This window comes from Penaeus monodon, chromosome 1 (genome assembly GCF_015228065.2).
Source record: "Penaeus monodon isolate SGIC_2016 chromosome 1, NSTDA_Pmon_1, whole genome shotgun sequence".
Classification (NCBI taxonomy): Eukaryota; Metazoa; Arthropoda; class Malacostraca; order Decapoda; family Penaeidae; genus Penaeus; species Penaeus monodon.
Genome location: NC_051386.1, coordinates 11,420,402 through 11,431,959, shown reverse-complemented (window position 1 = coordinate 11,431,959; position 11,558 = coordinate 11,420,402). Strand labels below are relative to the sequence as shown.

At 38.2% G+C, this 11,558-nt stretch overlaps 1 protein-coding gene across 1 annotated transcript in view; it reads left to right on the top strand.

Annotated features, from left to right (window-relative positions):
* Positions 1-551: 551 nt before the first annotated feature.
* The window catches only part of LOC119583129 (WSC domain-containing protein 1-like), an 18,923-nt gene continuing 7,916 nt past the window's right edge, over positions 552-11,558 (top strand). Inside the window, exons 1-8 of the mRNA XM_037931954.1 lie at positions 552-691; positions 1,159-1,292; positions 1,575-1,668; positions 2,723-2,871; positions 4,668-4,788; positions 5,415-5,503; positions 5,791-5,834; positions 6,413-6,595. Of these exons, the coding sequence (XP_037787882.1) occupies positions 621-691; positions 1,159-1,292; positions 1,575-1,668; positions 2,723-2,871; positions 4,668-4,788; positions 5,415-5,503; positions 5,791-5,834; positions 6,413-6,595 (885 nt within the window). The 5' untranslated portion in view covers positions 552-620. The remainder of the gene's footprint in view (positions 692-1,158; positions 1,293-1,574; positions 1,669-2,722; positions 2,872-4,667; positions 4,789-5,414; positions 5,504-5,790; positions 5,835-6,412; positions 6,596-11,558) is intronic.

Here is an 11,558-nt window from a genome sequence, read left to right as displayed (position 1 = left end):
ACACACACACACACACACACACACACACACACACACACACACACATATATATATATATATATATATATATATTCATATATATATATATATATATATATATATATATATATATATATACCAAAAGCAAAAATTTTAGAAGAATATTCTTCATTGTCTTTCTAATTATTTTTAGTCTGCTTTTTTGTTTAATTGGGTCATGATTATTAATACTGTCATCATTGGGAGTGGCATCATCATTATCATTGTTAGGAGAGAGAGAGGGGGGAAGAGAGAGGGGGGGAGAAGTGAGAGAGAGAGAGAGAGAGAGAGAGAGAGAGAGAGAGAGAGAGAGAGAGATTGGCAGACAGACAGAGAGAGCGGGACAGAGAGAGCGAGACAGAATGAAAGAGAGAGAGAGAGAGAGAGAGAAGGGAAACCCTGATTTACATGCTTAAACTCATATATATCATTTTCAATTTTTAAAAAGAATGCATAAATACTTTAAACCCTCATGTACATATGTCACCTACATTTTTTTTCCACGTGCATAAATCACTCAAAGGCCCCGCCCCCAAAAAACTGACTGGAAGTGCTAGTAGAGTCGCAGCGACGTCAAGGGGAGGTCAGAACACGTCACCGCAATGAAGTCACCTCAGGGCTCCTCGAACCCTCTAAAATTTTTAGCGCTTGCCTTCGTCGGCGTCTTAATTCTGTAAGATCAATTGCTTCTTGTGGCGTTTTTTTGTATATTTGTTGTTATCACTATTACCTCGGATAGTGATTTATTCTATTAGAATATTGTCGTTTTCACAGTTCAAAAGATGTTAGCTGAATTTTTTTGGTGGCCGAGTGTTCTCCACGGATATTTATGTGTTCGTGTCACTTCCTTATCGTTATGATTCCTTACGAAGGATTAATTCTTCCCACGTAAATTGGTATCATTGCGAGATGACATAATTACGCTGTGCAAATGTCTTAATGATTATCGAGTTATGCACATCAAGCCAGTTACATTAGCCTACTTCTCGAGTTTAATTCCAATTTAAAAAATAGTTTTACACATATTCTGACCTTGACATATATTTTCGCAATCTGACGCACGATATTGTCTAATACCGTATTTGCTCTTATCCATAAACACATCAGTCTGAAGCTCATTTCAGAATATGAACGTTTCAGAATCTGCTGCGTCCTCCAGGGTACAGAAAACGTTCGCCTCATTCCAGAAGCTCTTTCTTTCCCACGGCGAGTAGCATCGACTGATGAGTTTGTGGCTGCAGGTCGTGAGGAGCGGACGAGCATCGACTGGAAAAGTAAGAAGGCCCTTGGACCAAAACTGTTTATAAGGACTTGTCGTTAGGCGTGAGTGTGTTCGCGGACGTTGCATTTCAAAGGTGATGTGCCTGCGCATGCGCATGTAATTACACCGTTTCATTTTCGGTGAAAAAGTGCCAGCTGATATCTATCTTCAGCAAGCTAATGCGTCCACAGTTAAGTTAAGGAAAGTCTGAAAAAAGGTACAGAGCTAAATCCATATTCCCCCAAAACGAAAAAGCATTACGTCCAGGAACAAATTCGAACGTTTTGTTTCCCAGCGATACCGAGCCCGCTGTCTGAACCGCGATGGCCCGAGCTGGACCACAACATGGCGACCACCCCCCTGTGGCCCTCGGACCCTGCCTGCGCCATGTGAGTATCCCTCCGCCTTCCTCTCGCTCTTTGTGTCTCCATCTGTCTACTCTTTCCCCCTCTGCAGCTCTCTGTTTTCTCTCCTTCCCTCTTTTTTATATTTCCGTCTGTTTACTGTTTCTCTCTCTGCTTTCTCTAGTTCCCTTTCTTTTTTCCTTCCGTCTATCTCCCTCTGTCTACTCTTTCGCTCTCGGCTGTCTCTGTTTCCCTTTCTTTCGTCCTTATATCTCGCTCTCTCCAGCTTCATCTCCTATTCTCTTATCCTTCTATTTCTCTTCTTCTGGCAGAACTTTCTCTCTATCCCTGTTTATTTCCCCCCTCTTCACGTTTTTATCCTTCTATCTCTCTCTGTTCTCATTGGTTATTATTTATTTTTCTATTGAAAAAATTCTGCCGCGTCAACATCTAAGCTCATTAGCGGCGTATTCAAAATGTAGCGATAGTGTGGAGCTTGGACGCAAATCCCCCAGCCAAAGAAGTGTTATATGACATCAAATGTGATATGGCAAAGTACAATAGCGAAAAGGGTTAGAAATGAGTCAATGATTCAGGGTAAAGTTACAGGCTGAACAGAGCTAGGGGGTAGTAAATGTTGTTAGAAGGAGGAGTTAAGGGAATAGGGAGCATTATGATAAAGTATTATGGCGAAAATGGCAAAAAATAGTTAACTATTAGGATAAATGGTCAAAACAAGGGGACGAAGAAAAGAAAAGGGAGAGGAAAAGAAGAAAAGACACTACAAATTTAATTGTGGCGAGGGATGAGGACCAACTAGGTGTGATCCCCTACATTGGGCCTCAGTCCCTCCCCCCACAACAGCAATCAACAAGGGGTTGCTGTCCCTTGCTGGGGGTATTTAATATTTTAGTGGATTTACCCTTCCCACTCTATCTCTCTAATACAATTTACTCTCCCAGCACGGAAACTAATTCTTTGTGGCTAGCGAATCCTTCTGTTCGAGTCTCCATCGACCATCCCTGCCTTGCCTTCCAAAGCTCACCCACACACACACACACACACATGTTCTCTTACTTTCTCTTTTGAATTCTCCCAGGTACAACGTTTCCTTCGCCCTCAATGTTAACAAAACCTTCCTGGTGTCCTTCCCTCGGTCCGGCAACGCCTGGACTCGTTACCTGGTGGAAGGGGCGACGGGCGTGGCCACAGGGGCGGTTTATTCAGTCGAACAACTCATTCACTTCGGTAAGAGACTCGGAGAACGTGCGCACTGAGACGGGGAAAATGTTCGTGTTCATGGTTATCTGTTTCGTTTTGTTCCGACTCGAGGTGTTGAAGTATCGAACGTTTGGATGTCAGTCTTGGTATTGTAATATTTCGTTGAGATCGGCAAGAAAAAAAAAACAGAATTATTAAACCGTATTTAAATCTTCAGAGATTCAGTTATTCAGATATTCTTTTATACATTACTCAACCCATTACTCACGAATGGGATGATGTACAAGGCGTTTCCACTGTATTTTAGTTTATTAATTAATGCACATAGATGGCGCCACAAGTATTCAGTAATTGTTAGTCCTACCTATCTCATCTGTTTACTCTTTTCTTTGATTTTAGGAATGAGTCTCATATATATATATATATATATATATATATATATATATATATATATGTGTGTGTGTGTGTGTGTGTGTGTGTGTGTGTGTGTGTGTGTGTGTGTGTGTGCGTGTGTATGTGCATATATATATATATATATATATATATATATATATATATATATATATATATATATATATCATATATATTGTTTTTGTTATTAGTATTTCAACATTACAATAATCATAATACCAATAATATTACCAGTATTGATATTGATATCAGTAAAAAAAAAAAAAAAAGCGTAAATTCAAGGTATGGAGAAATCAGGTGATTCCTAATTGACTACTTATTGGCTGAGCACTTGTGGACTCACTCATATGTGTGCAATTATTTTTTATTTATTACAGTGGACAGCCCTGTTATATCGTTATATCGTCAGATCAGTAATATTTTATATATAAAACGAACATTTCAAGTTTTTCCTAATATTCTTAATTTTGAAAATTAATCTTCAGGAAGCATGGTCTATTCGCTTTTGTTTTTGTATTTTCTATTTCTATTTGCTATTCATGCTAGTGCTTTTATTTTAAAATTATCTCCTGTACGTCTACACAAACGTTTTCTTCCGATTCTGCTCTGCACTTATAGTCATACTGTCTGGTATTAACACCTTCTCTGGAGTAATTAGTGCAATGATAACACAGTTAGAAGAGAATCCATACATCCAACTCCCGTATTATCACACAACAAAATGTGCATCATACATATCGGTGTATATATACTTGAATCTTTGATTTTTTTTTTCACAAAGCGTTTAAAGAGAGAATGTCTTTGACGCGTCTTGCTTGAGATAAATGTAGATATAGATATGAATATAAATATAGATATAGATATGAATATAGATATGGATATAGATACATATAAACGCTTTGGTATTTGGTACTTGATATTATCGTAAATACATATATACATAGTATATATAGTCTATATATTTTTCTCTTTTAAGTCCACATAGACGAGAACGAAAAAGACGCATGTACGCATATAAATAAGTACATAAATTAGAATTATGTATTTTCTTTGAAAAAAAAGTATGGGAAAGATAAATAGAGTATTGAGTCTGTGAATAATTAACATTAATAGGATTACTAAACAGGAATAGGCGTTATACTACTTGCAAAAAAGAGCAACAATTAAAACGACAGTAAAAGCGTGGATTTCATGATACATACTTCTTAAAGCTCTTCACTGAGAGGAACAAAAGCCGGTGGATATTTACCGAAATAGGTCTGATACATGTTCAGATACATAAACACACACACACGTTTACTTACCATACCTTATGCTATTACTCAGATTGGCTAACTCATATAATTACCAATATACATTTGGTACTTGAGGTATTTGCTACAAATAATTATTTATTTATTTATCTATTTTAGGTATGAAGAGCAACTTGAGGCAGCTAGAAGGGAAAGTTATACTCGCAAGGATCCATTTCAATACGAGGCAAAGCGTTCCAGACAACGCTCCTGTTATATTATTACTAAGAAATCCAGCCAAGTAGGAAACATTTTTATCGTTCTTGTTACATTAAAATATATAGTTTTTAATTGATATTGATACTTTCTTTATAAATTAGAGAAGTAAGACCTTCAGTGTCTGGTGTGTCAGAATTGTTTCCCAGTAACTAACTAAACCTCACACGCAGGTTTAACTTTACGGGATTCGCACGCCCTCGCTTTAAGATTGACCCAAAGTCAGCGGGTTTATGTACTGTTCTCTTTAGATTTTAGTGAGTTTTGTTACATACAGATGGCTCCACGTGTGCTCAGCCAGCAAGGAGTCTAACAGTTGGCCCTAGTGACCGATCCTGATTTCCCCATTCCTTGAATTGCCGGGAAAATGTGTTTTTCTTTCCAATACTATCAACATTGACAATGCTATCATTCATATTGATTATTAAATGATTATTGAAATATTGATAACATCAAAGACAATAAAATAATAGAAATGAAGTTTTAAAAAAAGGATAAACAGATGAGACAGATGACAAGACTCTTTGGTGATTACGCAGAGTCACCTATGTGTAAAGACAATATATATAAATTTTTATTACAGTGGGCATGTCACCCGCCGACAATGGGTTAAGCATATTTGAATAGAAAAAGACAATGTTTCCTTTGCAGATCTCTAGTTTCTTACTATAATTTTAAGTGGGGAGAAGGAGATGTAAACAGGTATAGAAATGTAAGCTATGAATCCTACTTTACACAAAGTAAGTGAAGTTGCAAATATATTTGAACGTATTAATTATTATCATTTGATGAGGATAATAATGATATTGATAAATTGTGATGATAACAATAATCATAAGAAAAAAGAAATGGAAAAAACGATAATGATAATAAAAATTATAATGATAATACTAATGATAATAATGATGATAATGATAATGATAATAATAATAATGATAATAATAATAATAATAATAATAATAATAATAATGATAACGTATCCAATGAACTAACAGTTGGACTGACTCATTCCTGATGTTATTTCCAGAATTTAAAAAGCACTTTAACGTTGAGCTTCCGAGATGGACAAAGGTGAGATTCCTACAAGCAATTTGTTTCTTAACTCATGCTCTAAAATGTACATCTTTCTCTCTCGTTTTTTTTCTCTCTCTCTCTTATTCGTTCTGTTTCCTCTCTCTCTCTCTCTCTCTCTCTCTCTCTGGCTCTTTTATTATCTCACTCTCGCTCTCTCATTCTCATTCTCGTTCTCTTTCTTTCTCATTCTCGCGATTCCACTTTCCTCTTTTTCTTTTTGTTTCTTCACAGAGGTAAAAGATTCTTCAGGAACTGATACTAATGGACGAAAACAAGACATTTTGATGGGGCATTGTACAGAGCGGGGGGGGGGGGATACACACATTATATAACCAGTTGATATTGGTATTGGCTAGGGATAGGGTAGGATAAACTCAATAACAGACGATAACGATAAGAACATTTTAATAACATGAATACTAAAACCTTGGCTAATGAATAGATTATGAGCAATGACAGTAGTAATAAAAATTGACATGACGTATATTTTCGTACCAAAGCCTATTACATGTTACCAGTTTAACTTAATGTAAACAACTCTACTCACTGATTCTGCTTTCATACGGACTCCACAGCTGGCCAAGGACCGGCTTTTGTACTCTAAGCGGCTGCTGGTGATCCCGTACGAGGAGTTACAAAAGGACCCGATGACACAGGTGCGGAGGGCGCTCGCGTTCCTGGGCGTTCCGGCGGACGAGGGGCGTCTCGCTTGCCTCCGACGCAACTCCGAGGGGTTTGCGTTGGGCCTACAGAGACAGGTCGGCTTTTTTTTCTTCTTCTTCTTCCCCACCTTTCTCTCTCTCTCTCTCTCTCTCTCTCTCTCTCTCTCTCTCTCTCTCTTCTCTCTCTCTCTCTCTCTCTCTCTCTCCCTCTATAATGGGCTCAGAACCCTAGTACAATGGCTAGCAGGGTTATTATAGTTGTACGACGGCTTGACTCTTTATTGATGAAGAGTACAACACAGTGAGGGGAACACACGAGACGATGTCTTAGGGTAAACGCTGAGCGCGGTGTCACGTGTTCGGCCGGCCAGCCCTGAAGGGCGAAGGCTGACCTGACCTTCTCACGTCGGCCACTGAGCACGAACTGAGGGGTCAGACAAGGTCAGATAAAATCGTCATCTAGGTCCTTGCTAGCTTTATGGTTCTAAATTGGAAGTAGTGCAACGTGGCAAACAGTACACGTAGCCTATTAGTAAAATGGATTACAGAAATCATGCTTATATATACGCCATACCCTCCTACCCACCACCCCCTCTCTCTCTGTCTCTTATCTCTCTCTCTCTCACTCTCTCTCTCTTCTCTCTCTCTCTCTCTCTCTCTCTCTCTCTCTCTCTCTCTCTCTCTCTCTCTCTCTCTCTCTTCTCTCTCTCTCCTCTCTCTCTCTCTCTCTTCTCTCTCTCCCTCTCTCTATTCTCTCTCTCTCTTTCCCTTTTTTCCTTTTTTTCTCTCTTCTCTCTTTTTTCCTTTTCCCATCTCTTTCCTTTTCCTCTCCTTTTCTTTTCTCCTCTCCTTTTTTCCCTCTCTCCTCTTTCTCCCTCTCTCTTTTTCCCCTCCTCACGAGCAGCGTCCTCACCTGATCGTACATCGTATGATGTTTCGTCATCACGTTTTTTTTCCACTGCTTCTTCGCACCCGTGTCTTCCTTTCTTTTCTAACACCCCTGGAAGATTCCTATCGTCCATATATATTATAGATATATATATATATTATATATATATATATAGTATCTATAATATATGTACCTAATATATATATATCTATATATATATATAATACTTATCTCTAAATATATATATAATCTCTGTCTATATATCTGTACATACATATCAGATCTCTAATATATCTATATAATATCTATTACTATATGATTATAATATATATATAATATTAGAGGCAAAGACAAACACACGGACATTATGATAATGATAATATGGACAATGGTCATGTATTACGAGGATATTAAATTTTAATTCACACTTAAATAATACAGTTTGTTTATTCCAGATTTTTCTTTTTTTTATTGTATTTTGTCTTTGACTGATGACCAAAAGCAAAATTTTTTGCTTTTCTGTTTAATTGGGGCCATGATTATTAATACTGTCATCATTGGGAGTGGCATTATCATTATCATTGTTAGGAGAGAGAGGGGGGAAGAGAGAGGGGGGGAGAAGTGAGAGAGAGAGAGAGAGAGAGAGAGAGAGAGAGAGAATTGACAGACAAACAGAGAGAGCGAGACAGAATGAAAGAGAGAGAGAGAGAGAGAGAGAGAAGGGAAACCCTGATTTACATGCTTAAACTCATATATATCATTTTCAATTTTTAAAAAGAATGCATAAATACTTTAAAACCCTCATGTACATATGTCACCTACATTTTTTTCCACGCGCATAAATTACCCCGCCCCCAAAAGGCTGACAGGAAAGCCTAGTGGAGTCGCAGCGATCTCAAGGGGAGGTCACGTCACCGCAATGAAGTCACCTCAGGGCTCCCCTTACCTATTTTTAGCGCTTGCCTTCGTCGGCATCTTAATTCTGTAAGATCAATTGCTTCTTGTGGCGTTTTTTTGTATATTTGTTGTTATCACTATTACCTCGGATAGTGATTTATTCTATTCGAATATTGTCGTTTTCACAGTTCAAAAGATGTTAGCTGAATTTTTTTGGTGGCCGAGTGTTCTCCACGGATATTTATGTGTTCGTGTCACTTCCTTATCGTTATGATTCCTTACGAAGGATTAATTCTTCCCACGTAAATTGGTATCATTGCGAGATGACATAATTACGCTGTGCAAATGTCTTAATGATTATCGAGTTATGCACATCAAGCCAGTTACATTAGCCTACTTCTCGAGTTTAATTCCAATTTAAAAAATAGTTTTACACATATTCTGACCTTGACATATATTTTCGCATCTGAACGCACGATATTGTCCTAATAACCGTATTTGCTCTATCCTAAACGCATCAGTCCTAAAGTTCATTTCAGAATATGAACGTTTCAGATTTCTGCTGCGTCCTCCAGTGGTACAGAAAACGTTCGCCTTATTCCAGAAGCTCTGGCTTTGCCAGCAAATCTCTCAGGTGAAGTTTGTTGCTGCAGGTCCTTGAAGGAAGCGACGAGCAATCGACTGGAAAGATAGAAGGCCCTTGGACCAAACTGGTTATAAGTACTTGTCGTTAGCGTGAGTGTGTTCGCGGACGTTGCATTTTCAAAGGTGATGTGCCTGCGCATGCGCATGTAATTACACCGTTTCATTTTCGGTGAAAAAGTGCCAGCTGATATCTATCTTCAGCAAGCTAATGCGTCCACAGTTAAGTTAAGGAAAGTCTGAAAAAGGTACAAAGCTAAGTCCATATTTCCCCAAAAGGAAAAAGCCATACGATAAGGATCAAAGTCGAACGTTTTGTTTGCCAGCGATCCCGCTGTCTGAACCGCGATGGCCCGAGCTGGACCACAACATGGCGACCACCCCCCTATGGCCCGCGGACCCTGCCTGCGCCATGTGAGTATCCCTCCGCCCTCCTCTCGCTCTTTGTGTCTCCTTCTGTCTACTGTTCCTCCCTGTTTCGCTCTCTGCTTTCTCTAGTTCCCTTTCTTTTTTCCTTCCGTCTATCTCCCTCTGTCTACTCTTTCGCTCTCCGCTGTCTCTGTTTCCCTTTCTTTCATCCTTATATCTCGCTCTCTGCTGCTTCATCTCCTATTCTCTTATCCTTCCATCTCTCTTCTTCTGACAGAACTTTCGCTCTAGCCCTGTTTCTTTCCCCCTCTTCACGTTTTTATCCCTCTATCTCTCTCTGTTGTCATTATTTATTATTTATGTATTTATTGAAAATTTTGTGCCGCGTTAACATCTAAGATCATTAGCGGCATATTCCAAAATGTAGCGTGAAGCTTGACCTCTAAAATCTCCCACCCTAAAAGAATGTTATAGCATCAAATGTCATATGGCAAAGTACAGTAGCGAAAAAGGTTAGAAATGAGTTAAGGGAATAGGGAGCATTATGATAAAATATTATGGAGAAGACGGCAAAAAATAGCAAAATATTAGAATAACTGGTTTGTACGGGGATGAAGAAAAAAAGGGAGAGGAATTAGAAAAGGCCATGCAAAATTAGTTGAGGCGAGGGCTGAGGACCAAGGTAGGTGTGATCCCCTACATTGGACCTCAGTCCCCGTCTCCTAAGCCCCCCTCCCCCACGACATCAAGTGATTTGGGGGTATTTATTATTTTAGTGGATTTACCTTCCTCCATCTCTCTAATAAATTCCACTCTCCTAGCACGGAAACTGATTTTTTGTGACTAGCGAATCCTTCTGTCCGAGTCTCCATCGATCATCCCTGCCTTGTCTTCCAAAGCTCACACACACATGTGTGTGTGTGTGTGTTCTGCTTACTTTCTCTTTTGATTCTCCAGGTACACACGTTTCCTTCGCCCTCAATGTTAACAACCTTCTGGTGTCCCTCCCTCGGTCTCGGAACGCCTGGACTCGTTACCCCTGGTGGAAGGGGCTACCCCCCGGGGGGCGTGACCAAAGGGGCGGTTTATTCAGTCGAACAACTTATTCACTTCGTAAGAGACATCCGGAGAACGTGCCACTGAGACGGGGAAAATGTTCGTGCTCATGGTTATCTGTTTCGTTTTGTTCCGACTCGAGGTGTTGAAGTATCGAACGTTTGGATGTCAGTCTTGGTATTGTTAATATTTCCTCGTTTCCACTGCATTTTAGTTTATTAATTAATACACATAGATGGCACCACAAGTACTCAGTAATTAGTAGTCCTACCTTTCTCATCTGTTTACCATTTTCCTTGATTTTCGAAAAATTTTCTCTTGTATATTTTCTTGTTATCATATTTCAGCATTATGATAATCACAATGCTAATAATATTAGCAGTATCGATATTATTGTCATTTGAAAAAAAATCCGTAAATTCAAGACATAGCTTGGTCATATCTTGGTTTCAGTAATGATATATTTCAGGTCTCATAATGAAGATAGAAATGCTTTTGAAAGGTTATATCGTCAATTCAGCAATGTCTTTTTATGTATAAACCGAACATTTCAAGTTTTTCCTAATATTCTTTATTTTGAAAAACAATTTTCAAGAAGCATGGTCTACACAGTTTTGTTTTGTGTGTTTTCTATTTCTATTTGCTATTTATGCTAGTGCTTTTATTTTTAAATTATTTCCTGTACGTCTACATTATACATTTTCTTCCGATTCTGCTCTGCAGTTAGAGTCATATTGTCTGTTATTAACACCTTTTCTGGAGTAATTAGTGCAAAGATTACACAGTTAAAAGAAAATCTATACATCCAACACCCATATTATCATGTACACAATAAAATGTACATGATACATATCGGTGTGTATATATACCTGAATCTTAGGACGGATTTTCCCCCCAGAGCGTTTAAAGAGAGAATGTTTTTGACGCATCTTGCATGAGATAAAAATAGATATAAATATGAATACATATATAGATATAAATATTACTATAGATATAGATATTGATATTGATATAGATACATATAAACCCTTTGGTATTTGGTACTTGATATTGACATAATCACATATATACATAGTCTACAGTTTTTCTCTTTTGCGTCCACACAGACGAGAACGAAAAAGACACATGTACGCATGTGAATAAGTAAATAAATAAGGATTATGTTTTTTTTTTTTTTTTTTTTTTTGAAAAAGAAGAAGGATAGGA